The following is a 25,158-nucleotide window of genomic DNA, read 5'->3' as shown; positions in this document are numbered from 1 at the left end:
CTCCAAAACACTTACCCCAATTAGGGTCACAGGAGTGCTGGAACCTGCCTCAGCGCTCATTGGCTGGGAGGCAGGGGAAACACCCTGGACAGGTCAGCAGTCCATCACAGGGAAGACACACAAAACAAGCACATTCACACACACACTCACAGCTAGGGGCAGGTATCTCCAATTTACCTGACAGGTAAGGTAAGGTAAGGTAAGGTAAGGTAAAATACAGACAGTATTTTAATCTTATGTATGTATGTATAGATAGATAGATAGATAGATAGATAGATAGATAGATAGATAGATAGATAGATACAGTTAGGTCCATAAGTATTTGGACAGTGATGCAATATTTATAATTTTGCCCTTGTACACCACCTCAGTGGATTTGAAATGGAGTAACCAAGACGTGACTGAAGTGCAGACTTTCAGCTTTAATTTAAGGGGTTGAACAAAATTATGGCATCAACCTTTTAGGAATTACAGACAGTTTTATACATTCTCTAGTGGGGGCTGCGGAGGTATACTTTACGTCCCAGATCAATTTGTGTCTCTTGCCCAAGTTCATTGAGAGATCCGGAGTTTTTTTTTTTTTTTTTAGCAGGAAGTGGCCAGGCTCTGAGTAAACCAGCTGCTGTGCGCCTTGGTAGATAAAGCACAGGAAGCCATGCGTCGTTAAGCGTGACAGCCTTAGTTTTCAATTCAGCCCAAGCTACTGTATTAGAAACGGACAGTATGAGGTCCCAGAGGCGCGTCGCCAGCGTTACAGGGCGTTGGGAAAAGGGTTAACCCGTCGGATATGAGTAACTAATCATGCCAGTCGTTGGTGTCTATCCTCTGAAGCTGATTTTGAGTTTGTGTGACTCATTCATCATGGAGCAATTTAAAAAGTGCCCACCCAGTCGGGTTGCCACATACCTTAATGAGCGTAAGGTTACAAATGTTACTGAGGCTGCAGAACTGGCTGACGAGTACAGTATGCAGTCTATACTCCAGTCTACTCATTTCATAGAGCCGACCAGTCAGCCTGTGCGGGAGCCTGCTTTGCGCAAACATGGTGGTGGTAAGTGGTCTGTTCGCTTTGGGACTCTGTCAGGTGAGGGGTTGAATAAGGTGAGAATGGGTGTAATTTCTGGCGCGAGGCCACTGGAAGTGAGGCTGCCCGATGCTCAGCGCCGGAGCGGCATGCTGCGGGCAGCGTGGAGCACCTGCTGCCCCGGCTGCAGGTGCTCCTGGTCCATGTGTGTAGGAGTGTGGCAAGTTGGGCATACATTGGCTGAGATAAAGTCCATATGTGAGGACTGGAGATGAGTGTGCCGCTTGTCCCAGTGCGGAGGATGGACCTATAGATTATGACTTGCCCTGCGTTCCAAATCGCATACTTATACTTTTTACTTTTAGTATGTAGCCTACTGCAGCTGCCCTTACAAAGTATGTAGTTTAGTATGTATTGGGACATACTAATTCTTTTTTTCCCTACTAAATAGTATGGTAGTATGGGTATTGGAACGCAGGGTTGGTGTGAGACCGGCGTTACCGGTGGTGGTCGAACGGCCTGATATATATGACGGCATATTAGTGCCATTGTAGGGGGGAAATTAGAGAGCTGGTGGAGTGGGTAAATATTCTAATAAAAAAAAAAAAAAAAAAAAACTCAGAATTTATCAGATTATAGTTATAAATGTATGAGGCAAATATTTATGAGATTAAAGTGGCAAATTTGCCAGAAAAAACTCTGAAAAAAATTCTGCGATTATACACTCATCAATTTGCGAGAAATAAACTCAGAAAATAGTTTTCCTTACACTATCAGATTCTATTATACCCTCACCAATTTGCGAGAAAAAAACTCAGAAAATATTTTTTCTTACAGTATCAGATTTAATGCCCCCGTTCCTGCAGCACAGAGCAAGCAGGCCAATCTAAATAGCTTTCATTGTGAGAATACGATGAAATTTAACAGACCATTGTAGAACACCTTTGTAGAACACTGGACAGATCACTCAGTAAAAAATATCCGAGCAAGTACTGATGGCAGTATTATGGGTGTGTACAAGCCTATGTGGAGTTTCTTGGGAGGCTCTGTAGGAAATCTGAAAGTGTGTTATAAGAAGAGATTCCTGTTCATGTGGTGTGTGTGTGTGTGTGTGTGTGTGTGTGTGTGTGTGTGCGAGTGTGTGTGTGTCTTCTATCAGACAAATAGGGATTATCTGCACTGGGCAATAAATCATAAGAAGAAACCATTTTCTTGTACTTAGGCCGTGCACAGCCATTTAGACCAGACACACACGCGCACACACACATACGCACACACACACCAGCTCTCATACACACAGTCTTGAAATAGAATCGCCTATGACTAATGCTGTAAATCAGAAAACAGCCCAGCAGAAACTGTGGCCTGTGTCAGGGACAGACACTACAGGTCGGGGATGGCAATTCTGTGCCATGAAGGGCTGAGAGGATTTCATGTGTTTTCATCCCAAGCAGGCACTTGATCAGCCTTATTGTAGGACCACTAATTAAAGCAGGAAGCTACTTACTTAATGTCAAAATGAGAATCTATACTATATGTACTCACTGGGCCTGAAAAAGCTCTAGATTCTGTAATAGATAATGATAAATAGATGTCATAACTTGAAATTTGTGGTGTCTGAGTTTGTGAATTTTTAATTTGTGAAGTGTAATTGCATGCCCATTTTAGGGTGTGCTATGTTAATATTTATGTTGATTATGTGGTTGAGTGGCCTCACACTGATTGGATGATGATCAGTGTCTCAATGTATCAATATCATGATATAAGAGTAGACAGCCCCAACAGTCATCCCTACAGTATTGTCATGATATCGATAGAGGATCAAGGTACTGGGACAAAGATACCATGATTTGATTTTGTCCATGTCACCCAGCCCAATGCTGTTTCACTGATGTTTCATCCCTGGAAAGAAAATGATCTGCCATACAGCTAGAACTACCATATCAAAGATCATCCTCTGTATTTCCCTACAGCCTCTGACCTCAACCCATCAGCAGGAGAAGAGCATGGGAGGGGTGGCGCTGGACGACGGACCAACTGGGGTGAAAGCGCCAGATGGAGGGTGGGGCTGGGCGGTGTTGGTGGGCTGTTTCGTCATCACAGGCTTCTCCTACGCCTTCCCCAAGGCTGTCAGCGTGTTCTTCAAGGAGCTGATAAGAGAGTTTGGTGTTGGCTACAGTGACACCGCCTGGATCTCCTCAATACTGCTCGCCATGCTCTATGGCACAGGTAGCCGTCTGACAAGCTATCAGACATCCATTACTTAAAAGAAAACATTTAAATCATCATTAGTTAGCATCTAAATGTAGAATACAGCATCAGATGTTAGAGGGAAGAGAGAGAATTATAATGCTGAGTGGGTGTGTGCTCAGGCCCTCTGTGCAGTGTGTTGGTGAACAAGTTTGGCTGTCGGCCGGTGATGATGGTCGGAGGGCTGTTTGCCTCGCTGGGAATGATCATGGCCTCCTTTGCCACCAGCATCATACATATCTACCTCAGCACTGGAGTCGTCACAGGTATGGGCAGAAGTGTACATGCATAAATATAAATGTGCGGACATGTAATCAATACAGCAGTCAGCATGAAATTTCCATAATTACATACAGTTTACATACACTTAAGCTATGGTACTGTGGTAAATAAGTGAATGAATTATTTGACCTTTAGTTACTGAGTACCATAAGGCAAACAGATAGCACTATAACAAAAAAAATATTCTCAGAAAAGAATTACTTATCAATTAATTATTTTTTAATATATATTCATATAGTCACATTAAGTTGATATTATTACCCGTACTTGAAATTTACCTAAAAAAGTAGTCAAGCTGTATTTGGAAAATAAAAAAGTGGGTAGTCTGCATAAGTGATTGTAAGGGTGTACAGTCCACCTGCTGTAAATGGAGGTTTCCCATAGTAAATTATTGAAAATGGTTGAACTATGCCTTTAATGTCTTTGGTCTTTATTGTCTGTTTTGACTTGTCTGACTGAATACCTACCTGTCCTTCTCTACCTGTTTACCCCCTCATCTCCCCTCAGGATTGGGTCTGGCGTTGAACTTCCAGCCCTCTCTGATAATGCTGAACCGCTACTTCAGTGAGAAGCGTCCACTGGCCAATGGCTTAGCAGCTGCTGGGAGCCCTGTTGCCCTGTGCTGCCTCTCCCCTCTCGGCCAGGTCCTCCAGTACAACTATGGCTGGAGGGGGGGTTTCCTCATATTGGGAGGGATGCTGCTCAACTGCTGTGCCTGTGGGGCCCTTATGAGGCCACTGCTGCCCCCCAAGAAGCTCAAGAGCCTGGAGGAGAGTGGTGACGGAGCCGTGCAGGAGCAGAAAAAGCCCCAGCCAAAGAAGAGGCTGCTGGATTTCAGCGTGTTCAAGGACCGAGGGTTCCTCATCTACACCATAGCAGCCTCTGTTATGGTGCTGGGGTTGTTTGTGCCACCTGTGTTTGTGGTGAGCTACGCCAAAGAGTTGAAATATGAGGACACGAAGTCTGCTCTGCTGCTCACCATCCTGGGATTCGTTGATATGTTTGCTCGGCCCACATGTGGGTTAATAGCGGGGACGAAGTGGATGCGGCCAAAAACTGTCTACCTGTTCAGCTTTGCTATGATCTTCAATGGCTGCACTGACCTCATAGGCTCACAGGTAAGATTCAAGCATGTGTTGCATGGTAGAAGTCCATGTCCATAGAAGGAGGGAAACCACAGAATTTCAGTGGAGTTTAACGGCTTGTCATTTGGCGTTAATAGTTACCACCAATCGGTCCAGCAATCCTCTATGCTCCATACACCAGTGTTCCACCACTTGCCATTAGTCTGTTGATACAGAAGTTAACCTAGTACAGTTGCTACAGTTCTTTGCAAAGGCAATGATACACATAAAAATGACCACCGCTCCAGTTGTCCTGGGATGTTGACTTGAATTGGAAAGTCCGTTCTACTCCAGTTTAAGTTCTGTGGAGGAAACAGCTAAACAGAAGATGGTGAAGAAGAGCTTCCCTATTGGTTACAATGACCAATCCCTCAGTAGACACTTTGCAGCTATGTCATGAATCTACCAGCTGCATCTGGCCCCATCATGGAGCTCCAGTGTAGAAGTGACGGTGTGCATATAACAGCAAAATATAAGCCAGGCTGGAAAACAGTTAAGACATACCTGTAAAAAATTGTTGCTTGGGTATAGGCCAGTTAAAGAATGATGAAACTTTAAGTGTGAGTCAACACTAGCAGAAAACGTTTGCAACACTGCCCTCTAGGGGTTGAAAGTTGTGCATCAAAGGTTTTCTGCCTTGTGTGATTTAGTGTTGTATAAATGTGCAGCTTAAGAGATTTGGTAAAAAGTTCATGAAAATGTTGATGTTGTGACAAATAAATGCATTTCTGATGCAATGGTCATTATATTTTAGGTTAATAATGAACAAATAATAAACAATAAATGAATATAAGACACAGAAGCAAGCTACAATGTTCTAATATTGAGGAATTTCAATATTCGCGAGTGGTGAAATAGCCCCATATTTGGGATCAAAAATAACTTTCATGAAGAAAAATTGTTTTACATCCCAAGAAATAGTAAATTTTGAACTTTAAATTAAAACAGAGCTCAGATTTTTTCATACGTTCCCACATGCAGTTATGGGCCAATGAAAATCTGACACGAAAACTTTTTTTGGATTTGGAGAGGCTGCCATCCGGATACCAATGCATATAACTGAATAACCATTACTGCTTTGAACAGTCCATGTATGTATCTCAAAGCTCTGAATAAATCAAGAAGCTGGGGCATATACAAAGTTGTTTTCTGAAGGCCCAAACATGGTCGACCACGAAACTTGAGTAATTTTTTTTCCCATTTTTGAGGGGCTGACATGCGTACCAGTTATGACGTATGACAGATCTTTTTTGTATGTTCTGAGAGAGTTCGTGGACGTGTATTACCGTACCAAATTTCAGTTTCCTATGTGGTGTAGTTCTTGAGATATTGACACCTGAAAATGGAGGAAAAATAAGGACGAGCGAAAATCGCGCCAAAACCGACACATACTCCCCTCACTAAATTGGCTGTATCTCAAAAAGTATCCATCCGAGCAAGCTAAAATTTTACATTGTCCATATTGGATAAATAAGGAACAACGGGTGAAAATTTCAGAATTTTTTGAGACCCAAGTTCATGGGATGTCCTGAAAATTTGGTGAAATGACATGGAATGACCCTACTGAGTGTAGATTAATGAGAGAAAAAATGCATTTAAAAGATTGTAGCATCAGGCTGCAACATAACTAAAGTGAAAAAAGTGAAGGGTCTGAATACCTTCTGAATGAACTGTATAACTCAACATCATTCCATTAAAAAATGTACTCACTTTGGACAGATGAAAAATCAAGATCAGAGTTCTTCCCCTAATGGAAAATGTGGTGATAATCAGGGAAAATCAATATCTCCAACTTGCTGTTTTGGGTATATAATAATCAACACAACTCTGATGTCCGGTGTAGGAGTGATGGAATTACCTGTTCCCTAGTCAAAACGAATAAAAAATAACCATGTCTAATCAGTTCCATTGAGACTGTCATGCTGTACATTGGTTGCAAGAGTCAAATGGCTGCCAGAGGCTATTTACTTACATGTACTGCCTCTCTCCTTACAGGCGACCACCTACGTAGGTCTGGTGGTGTTCTGTATCTTCTTTGGTATGTCCTATGGCATGGTGGGAGCTCTGCAGTTTGAGGTCCTAATGGCCATCGTGGGAACAGAGAAGTTCTCCAGTGCTATTGGACTAGTGCTGCTGATGGAGGCTATTGCTGTGCTACTGGGACCCCCTGGAGCAGGTCAGGACACTGAAAATATCAATCTGAGCCTCTGCTATGTCTCCTGATTGTCTGACACTTAGAAGAGTTGTAATTAGCCTTGGGATAACAGGGCTAATGGGGATATCCCTTCAAAATAAGGGTCAAGGCCCACATTGTGAATAAAGGCTATAATCAGGATTAGAACAAAAGCAGTAGAATGTGTTTGAGACACAATGGAATGCTTGTTGTCCAATCAAAACTGTGCTGCAAGTGTTCTTCCTGGCACAAGGTTACTGTGTGGAAGTTTCCCCCAGAGGCTACCTGCCGGATCTACTTTCAAGTTCAAATAGAAAAATGACAAGAAAAGAGGCGTTTAATTTTCTCAAAAAATTGGTACAAGGACGTCTTGTTTTTTTAATTGGCATAATCCACGTTATTCATGTTTATTAATGTGCTACACTTGTGATTTGGGGAGGTGTTTTGCTATGGAAGTGAATGAAGAGATACATATTCAGTATTCTGGATTCACAGTCCAGGGAAGGAACCTGTTAACCTGTTAACTTTGAAATAATGTTTCTTTCTGAGAGGTCACTTCATGGAATGAAAAATTTTATTATAGTAATTTCACACCTATTATTAAATAGAGACAAGGTTGTTGGGCTATGGTACCACAAAGGCTTTGACTGTATTTCTTTGTTTCAATTTTATACGATATAGTGCCATCTAGTGGTTAAAATTTTTATAGTCTATAGGTCATTCACATTCTTATATTCATATGGCAGGTTTCATGTTCGCATGATATTAGACAATAAAAATGGGCAATTTTAAAACCCAAAATAATGCTGATAAATTTCTTTGTGTTGACCAGGTCGCCTGTTGGATGCCACCCACAACTACATGTACGTCTTCTTACTAGCAGGCTGTGAGGTCACGCTATCAGCCTTCATCCTGGCAATAGGCAACTTCCTGTGCATCAGGAAGAAACAGAAGGAGCCGGAGGCCAAGATGGAGATGGCTGTGACCGCGGCCGAGACAGAGGAGCTGAGACGCAGCGAAGACAACGAAGACAGTGAAGTGGTACACAAGGGACAGAACGGAAAAGCGGGCGAGGTGGTGAACATAGTGAAGGGGGCAGTGGAGGAGATCAAAGAGGGCAGCCCTGAAACGTCACTGTGAAGAGAGAGAGAGAGAGAGAGAAATTAGTGATGAGCTGAATGTCCTGCGAAGACACAAGAGACCTGATGACCTGTGGTAGGGGAGGGAGAGGGGAATAAACATGGTCCAATCAGTGTCTTCCACTGCCATGATGGATATGATGCAGTTTCATTGAGTATAGACTTGACGTCCACGGGAAACCTTAACCTGAAATGATTCTAATGCAACCCTTTAAATTGCATAGGGATATATTAGTACCATTTTGTGTTTCAGTAGGGAATTTTAGTGTCTCACGGTGGTCCAAATACTGTTTTCACAGGCTTTTGCACTCTGACAAGAATACCGCTCTGGTGGAAACACTGAATACTTGTATATTTTGACGTTTTTGGTGGCATGACAATGGTTAAACGGCAGCTTGAAAAAAATATTTTGGCATCAGCTTTCAAAAACCTCTATCAGTGAAGCCCTAAAAGGGTGAGGGAGAATTTGACTTTGCAGTGTTCTGTACATGTGTTGCATTGTCTATGGCATCACACTTGAAGCACGATCATAGCATACACTCCCGAGAGAAGATTTCTCAGTTTGCACTGCTACATAGACACACACACACACACACACACACATTCACACAGACTAGAACAAATATTAGAGAATGGTGCATTTCAGAATAAACCAATGGCAATTGGAAAGAGACAAAATAGTTCTATATTGACAAAAGCTGTTGCTGCCAGTTTAATATTGTGATTTGTCTGTCTAGTTGCTCTTTTGCAAGATCCTTTGCAGGTAAAACATGAGTTATTGTGCATTATGTTGCATGCCTTCTTTCTTCACACATGTTGTCTTCCCCCAACTAGCATTTCAGTCTATACATCTCCGTTTCCATTTGTCATATATCAAAAGAATTTAAATCCGTTTTTGTTGTTTGTTGCATTCTTTTGCTTTATTTATTAGATTTATTGGTCACACTTTGTTTGGACTGTCCAGTGTTAATGTTCAGTTTATCAGTTTGTATGATTTGAGTTAATGTTGATGCTTAAAGCATGCTTAAAGTGGGGAAATGTTATTAGTTGCTCCGCGATCCCCTGAAAGCTGCTGATCCATAATACTGTATTTCTATCTCTATATTCGCTTCCATAGTGCAGCAAACAGCTCCCAAAATAGAACGTTTAGAACACACAAACAAATGCAAACAAAACAGATGCATTTTTTTTTTTTTTTTTTTTGCGGAAACCAAACAGCTCTTCTCTTGTTATTTTCCAATTTGAATTTGAAACTAGATCCAGCAGGAAGCGTCTACAGGTGGATTCCACAGCACCAGGAAGAAGGAACCTGTTAGCACTTCAACAAATAATTGCAATGACACCACAAAATGAGTACTGGGACTCTTTTTTTATGTGGGCATAATCTGCTTTGTTGATTGTCTCTGCAACTGAACAGATAGAAATACTGTATTGTGGATCAGCAGTCCAGGGCAGCACAGAGCAGCTAATTAGATTTCACCACCATGTGGCCTCAATTCAAAATTCAGTTTCGCTTTACTTTCATATCAACTTGTCCAATGAGAATAGTCCACTCACCAGCTTTATGTTTTGGTAAGGGTTAGATACTGAGTTGAATGTTCACATTGCACAATCCAAATAAAGTGTCGCTCATTTATTTATTGAAGTTTTAATGTCATAACACCTGGAATGTGCACATTTCTAATAATGGGGGTGGTACAAACAATGGGACAAATCTGCAACCAGGCAGCTGAACTTAATACTGTGGCTGTGTATTCACCATTTGTTTTGTTGTTTGTTCTCTGATTGCCGTGTGCCTGATCCATTTGTACCAAAAAAGTCTGTATGATTATGCTGCAAACTTGTTTCAACGGTGTATCTAAGTGTTGCGTGCTCAACTCAAACCCAGATATGTTGGATGAGTTGACTTCCTGCTAGTATTTGCCTTATAAAGGCAATCTTTCCAACACTGCAATTGCTAATCAGTGTCACTTGTTATGTTTGTATTAAGATGGTATGGCAGACGCTGTAATACATACTGTATGTGTGCTGTCTGCCTGCTTTGTGTCTGAGATCTTTCACTGCCAGCGATGCATAGGCAACTACAGTTGTAGTTTCAACACACTTGCTGCACTTAACTTCTATTTTTCTGAGTCACAACCTCGGGGCTCCAATGCCTGGTTTGCTGAATAAAGATATTTTCTGTGAAGATGTCAACTGTGGTTTTACCTGCTCAATCCACAAATATGCTTACATGCACACTGACAAATTTTCAAATGCCCATCCTCTAGTAGAGTTATTTGAAGACTATGATGATGGCCGTTATCTTGTGCCATTCAGACCTTTTGCTGTATAGCACCTTCTACTGGGCAATGAGATAAACTACAAACTGTTAACACAAAAAGTTACAAGTACTTCTTTTATTTACAGTTTTTAAAGTACACAAATACAGTGGCAAATACAAATGAGAAAGAAAGTAATTGTTGCAGAGCTGGTTGCTTCGGTAAATACATAGGTGTTGAGTGACTGGCCAAACAGGCCAGGGGTTAAAATGAAACCAATCGGAGAAATGAGTATCAGGCAAGGCTGAATTACAACAGGCCTTTCATGATAACAGACATGGCATAGTTATTCAGCACAGCCATACAAGTCCCAAGGTGACTGGCTGCAGACAATTATGAGTCAAGTAATATATCAAAACCCCTTGCCCAAACATTACTGCTGAGAAAGCCTGTCAAGGGATAAAGGTGAAGGGCAAGCCCCTCAGTCAGAGTTTATTTCAAGGATAATTTGAGTATTAACAAATAATGCATATAGTGCCTGTGCCTCTACAGAATGCCACATCAGTGCAGGACCATTCAAACTCCCACACAGAGAACAGTGACTGAAACAGCAAGGCATTGTTCACCTTCCATACAAAAAGTCTTTCACATTCAGCACAACAGCTCAGATTAAAACGGTGGCTGAAAGCAACTGGCTTTCGGTCAGCATTAAAAGTCTCGCTGCCCGTCCACAGTGGGGAGCAAGTTTTTGCTTTTTATAATGATCCTGCACTTCATCTATGTGGCTGTGTGAGGGGAGGATAGTAGAGTGATGACGACATGGGGAATTACTATACATGGCAACCTATACAGCTAGGTGCAGCAGCTAGGTTCCTGTACCAAGCTAACAGGTCTGTTATTTAGACCCAACCCAAATCAGAGTTCAAAAAGAGAAAACAAAAATGGGAAGAGAAAACATTTACACATCTATATTACAGGTTTTTCACAGCTTAGAAATAATACAAATAACAAGGGAATGAAAATGTAGATCTGTACAACAGTGAATGGACAGGGTAAATTGTCTCAAATGAGACCCTGGTTCCCTATATGAAGTGCTCTTCTTTTGTACAGAACACTAGGAAGGGAACAAGGGTTCATTTGAGGGGTTTTTTTTGCCAGAAGAGCCTGTTGGTGTGCAGACAGGAGGTCTCACTGACTGGAAAAGCCTGTCGTTGATAAATACGCAGCCTCCTGGGCCTAAGATACCAACGCAGAGATTTGGTATGTCAAAGATGGGCTCAACTAGCACTTGAGCCTCCATACCCAACTCTGGTCAAGCCAGGAGGCCGAGTCCTAAAACATGCAAAGAAGTCGTTCTTTTTACCTTTTTTTTTTCTTTTTTTCTTTCTTTTTTTTTTTTTTTTTTAAATACAAATGGCTATAGAGTTACTCGACAGAGCCGTCAATGGCGGTGATCAGTTCAACAAAAACGGGAAACTGGCTGGTGGTCAGAGTGAACGGGAACTGCAAATACAAATGTAAAGCATCACACCCCCAAAACTACCCATTTATATAAAATGAAGAGCTGTTGGTTCAGCTTGATAAGCCTCACTGCAAAAGAAAAGGAAAAAACAAAAGTTGTTTTAGTATTCAGATTATGTAGTAACGTACATTGAGTATAAATGTAGCATCATTAACAAATGTGTTTCCGCGGAGGAAAGAGGAGCCAGAGCCATGGCATTAACAGTTGTGTCGTTGGTCGGTAACTGTCCTAAGGGACACTGCCGGATTGCCATGTTTGCCGAAGACAGACCACAGTCCATTCAGAATCTTTGATGTTAGAAAGAGGCATAGGGCAGGTGGTCATGGGGTTGTGCAAATATCTCCTGATAAAAGCAGACACAGAGAGAATGGTCCTGAAGTCCAACACTCTTTATCAAAACATCTGGGGAGGACAGAGACTGAGACTCAGGAAAGGACAAGGAAAGGGGTGGAGGAGATTCAGTGAGGCAACAATATTGAGAGGAAGAGCCAAAGCCAGTCAGTCAGACAGAGGAGTTTGTGCCAAGTCAAAAGCTGGCATCCAATAGTAGCTGTAGCAGTAGTAGTGGTGGTGGTATTAATATGTGTGGTCATAAAGAGGCTGAGTGCTGCTGTGTGAGCAGGGCTTGGTCCGCCGGGTTGCACTGTGGGGCTCATCGAGGAGCTACAGAGTGGAGACCAGCAGGCGTCACGCCAGACACCATCTACAGGAGAAAACACAAGACAGGAAACAGAAGGGTCAAACACAATACAGTCTTCTGCTTTGCGTGCTGCTGCAATAACAGAGGCCGCCTCAAGCTTTCTGTGCCAGTTTCCCTTCACTGTCAGTGCTATTTAATATACAAATGTGTCTGATAGCTTTCTTTCTTAGTTTACTATCTAAATGCATTTTTCAGGCATACAAATTCACATTACAACTTTTTACATTGTGGATGCCCCCCAACACAATAGTGTAACAAAATGAACACCTAAACACTCCAAAAAAGGAAAACACAGGGGTTGTAACTCATCCAATCTACAGTTTAGGCATTCTAATTAAATACACAACTAAGGTTGTGCAATAACATGACCACCGCTATACAGAAAAGGACGCTCAGTAAAGTTACCAGGGAGCCCTAAACACGGATTTTAGACTTTTCTTAAGTTAAACTTTTTTAAAATGAAGTGTTCACTGTAAAGTATTGTGTCATGCTTTCAGCCACAGCCATAAGAAAGCTGATTACTGAACTAAAAATGAGTAGCTTAATATCATGCAATTGTTGAGTGCGAAAAGCCAGGTAAGAGGAAATTTGCAGGGGAAATATAAACACTTGACTGCACATACAGTCACTCAGGCAAGGCTGGGGGCAGAGGGGTGAGTGCTTTCTGTATGCTTTAGAGCTAGTCCTGCATGCTGACAGATGTATCTTTACACAGGCATCAAACCAACAGTGCAAGCAACAAGCCACAGGCACAGAACTGATTAAGGGGGCATTACTGCCACACTGGGAAGTTGGCAATGAGGGAGCTACAACTTAGGGTTTGATGCACTGCAATGTATTATCCACTCCAGTTCTCAGAGGACTGAAGCCTCTTGCTGAGTAAATGTAGACAGCATTTGACTCAGCTCAATGAAACTAAGCAGGTATGATGGCAGCAGTGATGTCATGAACATGCTAGGAAGTACGGTGTCTAATTTTACTTTGGCATTAGAGGATGCACCAGTGATATAATCTCTGTGATAGCATTGTGAAGCCTATGACATCAATAGCTGCCCAACCAAGCAGAGTCTCATTCAGAAACAGGAAGTCAGGCTCCTTGGTAGATAACTGACTAAGCCTGTGGTGTTCACTCTTGATTCCACAAAGTAGGAGAAAGACGTATGTTTCGATTCCAGCCTTGTGTCAACACCAATATGTTTAATGCTGCTGACTCCAATCGCAAGTCTGTTCCCTTCCTACCCTCGCCTCCTTTATCTCTGCTGCATTTTCATCAAGAGACAAGGAGTGGGGCTGAAGGGAGTCAAACTAGTAATAACCAATTTTCACAAGATGCACCTCAAATGAACACCAGACTGGCTGTGAAACATACAGGAACCAGGACTGAACACCTAAGACTCAGAGGCAGCCCAGTGTGGCACTGGACTTTGGACCAGCACGTCCCTGGTGCTTCAGGGACGGGACTCACCCGGTGTGGCCGCCGTCACACAAGGACGTGGCGAGCGTCTACTTGGCGTGATGCTCGTAGGGAATGCTATTCTGAGGTTGGGGGGAGGGAGAGAGAAGGCCGAATATGTCAAGTCAGAACCCAAAACCTGCACCAATGACAAAGCTGGAGATAACTGGCTGCACAGCAATGCTCAAATGCTCCTGAAGCTCCTGTGCTATCAAAGTGGAGTACTGGGTCAGTCTCTTCTGCTGCTCTGAATCTATGTCAAGCATAAAAGACCAGCCTCCATGGGCCTCTCTCCCTTCAAGGTAATGATCTTTGATGGTCATCTGGAATAATACACAGCTTTACAAAGATGTAAGTTTAAAATAAACTCTCCCCCCACCCCCACCCCTTATACATCACTATGAAGCTTAAACCACTCCTACTTGTTCAGTAGGGGGTTACTACACAAGGCTTACATGTGATGCAAAGTGCCTGAGCTGAGCCAGAATAGTCTGTGATAAATCCAAAGTTCATTTCTTTATGTGTAGGCTTGTGGGTTGGGACACCGGTCCCAAGTCAGCAGATGTGTCTTTATGGTTCAGGGGGGTCTTGTACCTGTGAAGTGGACATACGGGAGGTGTCCTGTCGTCCCGTTAGATCTGAGGATGACACGTTAACAGGTGCACCGCGGTGTAGCCGCATGCTAACTTTCCGCTCACGCTCCATACCGGACACTTGCCGAGGGGAGGTGTTTGCTAGAAAATAGAGTGAGACAAGAGAAGAACTGGGTTAGACCAATAATACTGAGCCAATAATGACATTCCAAGTATGTATACTATATCTTTATTATTATTAACAGACTCAAGGTCCAGATATAAGAGACACACATAGTATACAGACAAACATAAAAGATTACACATAGATAGGCATGTGCCTTCAATGGTTAAAATACATACAGATGATGGTTCCAATATTTCCAAAGGCTGGAGGAATATATTGTCTTACTTTTGGTACGGTCAGTTAAAGACATAATAATCCCGTTCCAGGACTCTATCAGCCGAAACCTAAATTTATACATAAAATTCCTGAGTAGTGCTTGGAAAGTGGGAACATTACAGTTCACAAACATCTTGCTAGCACTTTCCCACCTTGGGTACTTTAACAAGATTCTAAGAGCATCATTATATGCTACCTTAATTTTGTTCATCTTGGCTTTACTGTGGTTACACCATAGGTGTGCTGTGTATAGTGGAGTGCAGTAAGCTCTAAAGAGAGTTGTTTTAACTTCATCACTGCACATATGAAATGTACGTGCAAGCATATTGGCCTGGGCATATAATTTGTAGCACTGGCGCTGAATATCATCATCATCACTAAGATCATTTCTGATTATATGTCCCAAGTATTTTACTTTGTTTACAATCTCTAGCTCTTGCTCAGACAAATAAAAGGCAGGAAACTTTAGCTTCCAATCCTCCTTAATTCTGGCTATCATAATGACACTCTTTTTGGGATTAAATTTGATGTCATACAGCATACCATACCGTGTACAAACTCTGAGCAGTTGCTGTAAACCAGCACTATATGGTGACATAATGATTAGGTCATCAGCAAACATTAAATGGTTAATACGCTGATTCCCCACCAAACATCCGGTTTTACACTCTTTTAACTCGCTAGACAGACCATCCATATACAGGTTAAAAAGTACAGGTGACAATATTCCACCTTGTCTGACCCCATTGGTAACAGGGAATGGGGTTGATGTTGTGTTGCCCCATTTTACTTGCATGGTTTGGTATGATTACCAATAATGTATAGTTTCATTACTATTATCCTAGCTTTCAGTTAGGGGTAGGCAATATTATCAATATTATATCTGTACTGTGATATGATACTAGATATTGTGATGTGTTATCGTGATTATCGTGATTTAAAACCAGACAAAGGCAGAACATAATTCAATATTACAGTAAAAGATACAATTTTCTAAAATTATTAGACCGTTCTATTATTCACCTCTACCTGCTTGATAATCATATCTGCTTACTGATGACCTCTTGTGTGTAAATGTGACAGCACCAGTCATCATCCCTCCAATACTGTCACAATACTGAGAGGTATTTGGTCAAAGAGATTATGATATATCATTTTGTCCATATCTCCCAGTCCTTCTTTCACCAGAGACTTTTAGTGTTCTATGCTCTAAAAGCTGTTTCACAAAATGAAAATTTGGAGTTTTCTTGATATTGCGGGATTAAACAAGTCAAATAAACTCTGGCAAAAAATGATCAGCAATTCCAATCTAAAAATAATGGGCCTTCAAACACCCATATCTGTTGAGTGCTTGTCTTGATTCACTAGCAACAGAGGGAGGTTTTCAGTGTTGTCAGGCTGTGGGTTGAATGTGACTCCTCTGTTACAAGTATTGTGTGAAGCTTTGGCTGACTCATCATTGTTACTGATCTGGGTGTTATCTAGATGTACAGGCAGAGATGAGATAATACAAGCGATGATGTACATCATCCCTTGTAAGATGGCAGAAACACATTTACTGTGTATGATGTAGGAGTCAGAGAATTGTGCCATTGTAAACCGACCTGTGTGTGAGGTGGGTGTTAGTGGAGTGGGTGGTGCTCCATCCTGGGTTCCCCTGGGTCGTCCCGATGCGGCGGGTATTCCTCTGGCACCGGGATTTCTGCCATGTCTCAGCCTGTCCTCTCGATCTCGGCGCTCCCTCTCCGCCTCCTCTGCAGCGCGATTGGCTCCCTGTGCAACAGAGGGAGGCGTTTCAGTGAGACAAAACAAGAAAATAAACAACCTAATGCTGGCATCAGTGGAAAAATACATAGTTGCAACTTAGGGATAAATCACTTGATTTATCAGCAAATGTCTGGCCAGAGAAATCATTCAAGTGGATGTCACTCAACAATCTGCAAGACCTGAAGTAACAGCAGAGTTCTGAATTTTTGACAGAAGATTTTATAAGTTAATGACCAACAGTGATAAGCGAACAGGCTTATATATGCACTAATACTGGCACTCTTCAACAAATGAAATAGTAATATTGCAGTTTTTGGGTCAAGATTTGTTTTGTACATCAGAGAGAAAAAAAACACTACAATTTCCAGTGTTCTCTATTTTGTCTTGTTTGAAAAAACATTTTTCCCAATCAGAGATTTGGGATACAATATGAAATCAACAAATATTTTTTCAAAGCATAAGTCCACTTAGATTATTTAAAACAAACTTAAAAATACTTTACATACAGTACATACACAAATACATACAGTGGATGTGTTTGTAACACTGCACTGTATGGTGTATCATACTGAACAGTTTGTTTTGTTTTAATGGTTCAGTTTTGCACTTCTACATAAAACCTCATGTTAAAAATTCCAAACTAGAACTACACCTTAAAAGCAGTGCAAAATGCTGGGTATCAGCAGCTTTGATCCAAAAGAATCCGTTTTGACTTTCAAAAACTCATTCTGAATGAAACTCTACTCAAAATACAATGTGATGATTCTTAATCTCTGTCAAGAACAGTGGAAAAAGCTTTGTGATCAATACTCACAAACTTCAGCATGTTCCAGTCAAAGACGTAGTCGTAAGAGAAGCCCTGTCTGTGGAAAAGGTTCCTGAACAGCTGCCTTAGATAGGAGTAGTCTGGCTTGTCATCGAAGCGCAGTGAGCGACAGAAATTCAGGTAGGTGGCAAATTCAGCTGTGAAAAAAAGAGTCAGAAAATGTTTCAACAGACAAGTGATTACTCACTCTCAACATTATAATGGCACTACAACATGAAGTAATTTAAAACGAGGCAGAGGCTAAAATGAGGCAGAACTCACAAGGGTATCCCTTGCAGAGCACTTCAATGGGGGTGGACATTTTCTTCTCACTAATGCGTTCATACTTCTGCCTCTTGGTAGCAGCCTTGAGGCCCTGCCAGGGCAGCGATCCCAGGTTGAAGTACATGAGAACATAGCCCAGGGACTCCAGGTCATCTCGCCTTGACTGTTCTGTGGAGGGAGATGGCGATAAAAGGAGGTGTAGGAAAAGGAGGAAAGGGTCACAGATGCACTCATTATAAATTAAAATAAAGTAGTGTGCTCCGGTGCATATATGTTTATATATCCAAGGAGGTGCCTGGTGCATTATGTACCAATTCCCAGATGTGTGTTGATTGAAGCATAGCGAGCAGTGCCAGTCAGGTTCTTGTTCTCGCGGTAGGGGATGTGCTGGTGTGTGCGGGCATCGCGATATTTCTTGGCCAGACCAAAATCAATGATGTAGACCAGGTTGCCTTTCTTGCCCAAGCCCATCAGGAAGTTGTCGGGCTTTACGTCTCTGTGGATGAAGTTCTTGGAGTGGATGTACTCAATGCGACTGATCTGTGGTGGAGAGAAGCAGCGAGGAGAGAGTAGGTCATTACACTCAGTTAAGCTCATATGAATGCCATTATATAAATCACTGTCTGTGGGAAAATCTCAATAATGGAAAAGGCTTCTCATCTCCTTTCATTCATGTGCAGTGATCTGACAATTATTAAGTTCAACAAAAATTGACATAAAAGCAGAAAATGGCACAATGTTTTGATCATTGTAAGACCTGGTTTACTTATTATGTCAGGCATTTGTTTGCTCAATATTGATAAAATCCTTTTTGTTTATTGCTTTGCTGTATGGACATGTTAAAGCATACAGCAGTAAACAACGTATGGCTGCTTAGGTAATTATGTAGTTTGAAAAGGGGGGAGGATTAAATCAATATTAATTCTTCCTACTCCTTTTTGAACATAATTTCTTTATTGCTATAATTTTCATCATTACTTTTTGCCTTAATTTATATTGTGATATTGTGTATTCTTATAAGAAATTAAGAAAGAAAAAAAAAATTAGGAGCAAAAAGAACTGCCTGCTGAAACCACCATGTGTCTTGTTGAAGTGCTGATTAGACAGACACTGAGATCTAACCTCTTTAACAAAGGCCTAAAATGTAATGTGACTTGCTTTCTGATGTGATATGCACATCATATGGATGAATGGACACAGGTAAAGTGTGAGTGTCTGTCAGTGGACGAAGAGCGTGTGTGAGCAGTCAGTCTCACCATCTGGTCAGCTAGCAGCAGGACTGTCTTGAGGCTGAACTTGCGGGAACAGAAGTTGAACAGATCCTCCAGACTGGGCCCCAGCAGCTCCATCACCATCACGTTGTAGTCGCCCTCCGCTCCACACCACTTTATTGTTGGTATGCCCACTACAAACACATGCAGAAAAGAAACACAACAGGCAAATGGAGTAGCAGAATTAACTGTCAGTCAACAAAATTAGCAGTCAGTATAGTGCATTATTCGGTTATGCAACTGAAAGGGTGAACTTTAAGAGCAAACATTTGCATTAATAGCACCTCCTGCTCCCAACTGCAAATGCACCCACTATTTCCACTCTAATCGTGTGAAGGGAGCTTGTTCAGACCCGTTCCCTTCAGGAAAACATGATTTCCAGTTGAGTGAGAGGGTTCTCCCATGTGAGTGTGGTCTCAGGCTCACAGTAATTCTCAGGCTGTTAGTTGATTCAGTGTTGCAGCTAGTCCCATTCTCTCTCAGTCAACCTTCTGGGTGATTCATGTGTATCACTAGCTGCCCAAACCATGTGGGCATCACATTTTCATGGAGAAGGGGATACGGGCAGGGAGGAGAGGACAGAATGCCAAAAAGGATGCAGATTTGATGGGGGCAAGAAAGAACAATGCAGAGGCTGGAAATACCATTTAAAGAGGAGAGTAAATACATCTTAGGAACAGAAAGCAGTGAGGAGGGGAAATGAAAACAAGGCGTACATGGAGGGCAGAAGGCAGTATGTCCACAGTACAATGGCGGTTTACAACATGTGAGTTGAGGCCTCACCTCCTCCTTGCATCATCTTGTAGATCTTGCTCTCGATGTGGAGCTGCGGGTGTTTGGTCTTGACACATTCCAGTTTGATTGCAACCTCCTCACCAACTGAAATATCCGTACCTAGGAATGAAGAGAGAATCAGTCAGGTCATTTTTCGGGCGTCCAAATGATTACCATCCTACTGGATATAAGCTCACATGAGACTACTGTGCAGTAACAGTGTTATCTAATCAGAAATTTTGAAACGCGATGTGCACGTTATTTTTGATCATGTAATAATGTTAAACCAGATTTTGACTCAAACTGGTGAGCCAGGACATCCAGTTAAACTGCTTAACGTTGCTCTGATGAAAAGTGTAATTTGGCTTATTTTTGGGACTGGTGTAATAGGCATGTAATTTGGAGAGAAGACAACACTGTCTTAGAGTCTTTTGAAACTGAGCAAGAGGGAACAGTGAGTGTGACTGAACGAGTCCAGGCCCATCCCTGCCCAGCAGCAATAACAACAGAGTATGAAGCCAACTCTATCCTGACTACCAACCACAACTATAAAGGCCTGCAGAAGAGAACCATACAGCCGGGTTTCACACCCAAGGAACAGGCCAAGACATTACATAAGGCCCAGCTTGAAGCTTCCGAGTGAAAGGGCACCTCTGTGCCCATTACTTTAGAGCTAGACTGGGCTTATACAGCCTGCAAAGTCTGAAAAGGACACATCTAAGCAGTGGGAGATAGGAAAGCCAAATGTCAGGCTTGGATAAAAGCTTGATCTGTATTTGTCAGTGGCTGCAGCCACATCTTCTGTTGTGATACAATAAAATAAATAAATAAAATGTAAGTGTTCAAGCAGAACACAAAGGGCCCAAGAGGCCAAGGAGGCCTGCTCAACAGCCAATACATACAAGATACTTGACAAGAGGAAAGCAGCGTCACAGCTCGTTATGCAGAGCAGATAAGCCACCATGCAGTGGCAGTTTCTGATGGTCTATCTCCTGAAAAGGCACTTAACACCTCTGTGCGCAAACACTCAACATGCTGGATGATTCATATGTGCGTGTGTGTGGTTACATAAAACTAACCGCATTAGTCCACACTACAGCAGGGCTCAGTGGAATCATGGCTGATTGGAGCTTCCTTCTCTCCACGTGTGTTTGCATGTAGGATGACTAACACCAACACACACACACGCCACACCTTCTATGACACTATTTGATATGCTAGGTTCATGGGGCATGGGCATTTGTCCAAGACAGACCTGTCTTGTGTGGTGGCACTATTCAGTTAGTATTGACACTCAAAGTTACTGAATATATTGTAGACCTAGTTAATGCTAGTCCATGGCTACACTTTTCCAAACATTCAAAAGTGAAGCAGCTGGCTACAGCTTAGGAACAGGCCTGCTAAATGTTTAGGGCATGTTTCAGGCCCTGTTATGCAACATGCTGTAACTCAGCAAAGGGTCGCTATAAAGCTAAGCATGTGTAGGCTGTGTGAGGAGTGTTTCCACACTAAAGCGAACCCCTAGAGAGCAGGGCGGGGTAACTAGCCTTATCAAAACCACATGTCTGCTGTGGAGCTGTCAGAAACATGCATACAGGGCTGGACGATGGTCAGATCTTTTAGACTGGTCTCCCCAAATTCTGCACTTTTGATGAATTCTGAACACATTCAACAAGTTTCACACATTTAAAATGAAAGTTTCTTCAAAAAAAAAAAAAAAAAAAAAAAAAAAAAAAAAATCAGTCTAATAGCATTTAAGAATTAGATCTAGACTGTACAAATTTTACACAACAAACACTGCTTTTTCAGTTGAGCGTTCACCCATGTAGGTCTATCCTACTTGTTTTGTCAGCTGGTCTATTCAAATACCCACAACCTTCAAACCCACAAGCTGTACAAAATGAAACACCCATTTACCATTCCTGGTAGTTCGGTTGATGGAATTTTCTCCACAACAGTATGGTGAAGTTTGTGAATGAGGAGTAAATCATCTGTCCTGGTAAATAACATCTACAACAGTCATTTACAGTTTTCCACATCCTCTATGACACACAAACTGTTAGTGCAACAACAACATGATTGTTTGCAGCACAGCTGATGTCATCCAAGGAAAACAATACGTGCTTTCTAAATTTTATACACGAGCAACTGCCATGTGCACGCGCTGTACCAAACTTGGTAGGCAGACCTGCAGTTCTTGGCTCAATTACAGCACAGTAACTGAATAAATTCCATACAGAGCACCAGAGCAACAATGAAGAGCTGACGTGTAAACAATCGGTCACCAAATTATAGCCTCTGTAAACAGGCAAAAAGTCAAGGACTGGATCCAGGAGTCTGAGCCTTATCTGACTTCTCTGACAAGATTAAACCCAATGCCGAACTTAGCTGATTCTTGCTAAAGACACAGTTTCTCTGGGCTGGACCTCACTGGCAGCAGTGTATCAAAAGGAAATTTGCCTGACAGCTGAGTGATGACTCCATGAACTGGAAAAACCAGTGAGCCTAGCTTTTGTTTGTACAGAAACACAACAAGCAACCACTCAAAAGACACCCAACCAATGCATGAAGGCCAGAACAACAAATGTGTGACAGAAACAATGGGTAGCAAACTCAGGCAAACTAGGGGTGAGGGTTGCGGGGGGGGGAGCTATAGTAGGAAAACTGGTTCACTGTGTCTCATCCTAAAATATGGGTGGCTGCCATAGCCTGGAGGGCAGGACAGAATTGCCTGGCTGGCTAGCTAATGTTATCTACTGCCCTTCAGCACTGAAATTAGCTGACAGATGGCAGGGACCTGGCTAGCTCCTGGCAAACAACTGCAATTTAGCGTGTCTGTGTCTGCCTGTGCTCAGCCTAGTTCTGGAGGTTTCAACAGCCTCGAAGTAGTTCTCCACATTATAATTGGGGAAAAACAGATTGGAAAAGAAAAAAAAAAAAAAAAAAAAGTCCAAAACGCTTGCTCAGTTTACTGCATTTTCCATTTATGCCTGCAATGCTACAGATCGGTCAGGGTATTTCAAGCCCCATCTCCTTACATGGAGAGCGAATAGCTTGTGATAACACCGTTTCTGCCAACTGATACGCCTGACATAACAGCCGATTGTCAGATTATCAGAGGAACTGGGACGACAGCTGCCCAGATGAATTAGACTACTTTTATTATCACAGCTAGCACACAGCTAACGGTTGTTATGTTACTGATTAGCAAAGTAGCTAACGTTAATTAACGGAAGTAACCTAACGTTCGGACGATGGCATTAGCCGGACGTCACCGAGAATCGAGCAGTTTAACAGCTTAACAAAACAGCTAACGTGTACATAAATGTCCTATAGTACAACTTAACTAGGAAGTGAGGAATTACATTTTTTTACTCACCCAAATAGATGTCCCCAAAAGATCCACTTCCGATTTTTCTGCCGAGTCTGTATCGGTTTCCCACTCTCAGCTCCATCTCGCTTTTGAATAATGTCGCGTCTGCCTGCTCGTTATTAACCACCCTCGTCCTAAATATTTCACCTAAATGTCCGTTACTCTTTTTGTTAATGTTACCTCAGTAAATATTTCACCTTCCTCTGCTGGTTTGCAACCCGCTTTATTCACACTCCCCCTTCCCCCAGAATCCCAACAGGTTCGGTTCCTTCTGTAACAATCCCAACTTTCACCATCCCTTTTTTATCTTTCTGAAGCGCGAAGAGCTACGATATCGATATCATCCGATAGCCCGGAGTGTGTAGTTTATGTTCTCGTCGTTTTGGATGTCATTATTCCGCAAAAAGAGAAGGATGGAGACGGATTTTGCTGGTAGACTTCTCCCCCGAAATCGTTAGGTTACTACTCTGTGAGATTTCTCCTCCACTGTGAAAGCTGTCATACACCGGTGACGTCACTTCCCCTAGTAACTGATGGCAGATTAGAAAAAAGGGAGAGGTTAACGTAGTCCTATGCTTACTGCTGTGTGTGGAGATACAAACAGAATCTCATTAAAAAAAAAATCTAGCAACTTATTGTTTCCTTACTTGCTGGTAAACGCGCATGTCTAAATTCTGTGCGAATTTAGGGGCTCCACTGATAAATTCGGCATATATTTAATTAATTTTTAACTCTTGTTTCCATTACAATTAAACATGCAAGTGGGTGTCACTGTGTATAACCCCTTACCTAATGCTGATGCCTAAATATTCTTGAAGATACAATTTTATTTTAGTAAAAACTGCCGGCTGATATGTATAATGCTGAATTAACCGTTGCATCCTAGGATTTAGTAAATGATTTTATATTAGTCATGTTTTATTAATAAGTGTCTTTGATAAAGTGTGGCCACATTAAATTGCTAGATTTTTATAAGAGGTTTGGCATACACTCCTTTCCATGCTTGAGAGCATGACAGGTATCAGGGATATGGTGAACAATGAATATAAATTGTGCTGTCACATTGAAAGGTATTTTGTGGTTTATTAAAAATGCTCTCAATAATTATGACTGAATAGTTAGATATAGCTCTCATTTCCATTTCAGAATTGTGTTTAATCTATTCTTAAATTACAAGATTTACATTTTTTTTTTTTTTTTAATAAAAATATTTACCATTTCAATTATTTGTAGAGTTCATTTCACATCAATGGAAATAAGGCTGAACTCATTCCACTACTGACTGTCATGATTACATATTTATGATGTCACCCAGAAAGAAAGAGAGGTACTCAAGGCTTAGAGCTGCCACAGTCTTTGGCAGCTCAGTAATGTAGAACATAAAAACATGCATAAAAGGCTACTTCTGAAAGGTCTACCAGAGTGGTGGTGATTCATTTTACAAATGATAGAAGTCAGCCATTGGGTCTGTACAGCATCTGTCATATTGGCAAAAGGACAAGTGATGACTAATCATGTGATGCACAATATGGCTGAATATGCATGGGCCCTGAATGGTTGATTCTGTGTGTTTTCTTGCTTTTTTTTCTAACTCTGTGATGCATCATCACTGATGTCTGGCTGATTCAAGTCAAAAGCGTGAAAAGTATCCATGAATTATTCAATGTCCAGCCAGGTACAAGATTAAGCCATGAACACAAATGGCCTAATATGCAGGAAGTATCATCTGCTAAACTGTTTTTTTTGGGTTTACAGGACCCAAAACACTGCAAAACAAGGGACCCCAGTAATGTGTCCTTGTTCTGGCTGCATAGCTCGTGAATCAGAATATGCAAAATGGGAGATGGATTTATTTAGCGTAATTTCTCACCCACTTTTTTGCTCTCTCACACACTGGCATGTCTACGAAGGGAAGTGGGTCACACTGCACTGTAACCTTCTTCCTGGTATACATTATATTAAGGGATATATTTAGCATAA

General features: G+C 41.8%; 2 protein-coding genes across 5 annotated transcripts in view; one reads left to right on the top strand and one right to left on the bottom strand.

The window, feature by feature from the left end:
* The window catches only part of slc16a3b (solute carrier family 16 member 3b), a 14,814-nt gene extending 4,645 nt beyond the window's left edge, over positions 1–10,169 (top strand). Inside the window, exons 1-6 of one of the 2 annotated variants that reach the window (XM_030078544.1) lie at positions 783–1,051; positions 2,998–3,253; positions 3,397–3,540; positions 4,064–4,674; positions 6,676–6,856; positions 7,686–10,169. In XM_030078544.1, coding sequence (XP_029934404.1) covers positions 1,043–1,051; positions 2,998–3,253; positions 3,397–3,540; positions 4,064–4,674; positions 6,676–6,856; positions 7,686–7,993 — 1,509 coding nt within the window. In that variant the 5' untranslated portion in view covers positions 783–1,042 and the 3' untranslated portion in view covers positions 7,994–10,169. Of the gene's footprint in view, positions 1–782; positions 1,052–2,997; positions 3,254–3,396; positions 3,541–4,063; positions 4,675–6,675; positions 6,857–7,685 lie in introns of those variants that run through there. The other variant, XM_030078545.1, reaches the window with a different exon arrangement.
* A 207-nt stretch (positions 10,170–10,376) lies between these two features.
* Positions 10,377–23,694, bottom strand: csnk1db (casein kinase 1, delta b). Of its 3 annotated transcripts, none has more exons than XM_030077298.1 (10): positions 23,185–23,694; positions 19,815–19,925; positions 19,017–19,165; positions 18,072–18,300; positions 17,758–17,928; positions 17,485–17,633; positions 16,508–16,676; positions 14,523–14,662; positions 13,941–14,011; positions 10,377–12,478 (listed from the first exon to the last, which is right to left on the bottom strand). In XM_030077298.1, the coding sequence occupies exons 1-9, from the start codon at positions 23,258–23,260 to the stop codon at positions 13,979–13,981; spliced, it is 1,227 nt and encodes a 408-aa protein (XP_029933158.1). In that variant the 5' UTR covers positions 23,261–23,694; the 3' UTR covers positions 10,377–12,478; positions 13,941–13,978. The 3 variants fall into 3 exon arrangements, with proteins under 3 accessions (XP_029933158.1, XP_029933157.1, XP_029933156.1); XM_030077297.1 differs by having other exon boundaries at positions 13,941–14,006; XM_030077296.1 differs by lacking the exon at positions 13,941–14,011.
* Between the last annotated feature and the right edge of the window lie 1,464 nt (positions 23,695–25,158).

Source organism: Myripristis murdjan, chromosome 19, assembly GCF_902150065.1.
Source record: "Myripristis murdjan chromosome 19, fMyrMur1.1, whole genome shotgun sequence".
Lineage (NCBI taxonomy): Eukaryota > Metazoa > Chordata > Actinopteri > Holocentriformes > Holocentridae > Myripristis > Myripristis murdjan.
The sequence above is the reverse complement of the archived record's forward strand: the minus strand, read 5'-3'. Positions and strand labels throughout refer to the sequence as shown.

Bases quoted from the DNA above. Each gene is read 5' to 3' on its own strand.
- csnk1db (XM_030077297.1), bottom strand. From the start codon at position 23,260: ATGGAGCTGAGAGTGGGAAACCGATACAGACTCGGCAGAAAAATCGGA. The intron at 19,926-23,184 runs GTGAGTAAAAAA...CTTCATTCCTAG, and splicing joins TTTTGGGGACATCTATTTGG to GTACGGATATTTCAGTTGGT. The intron at 17,929-18,071 runs GTACATAATGCA...CTCCCTCCACAG, and splicing joins CAACACACATCTGGGAATTG to AACAGTCAAGGCGAGATGAC.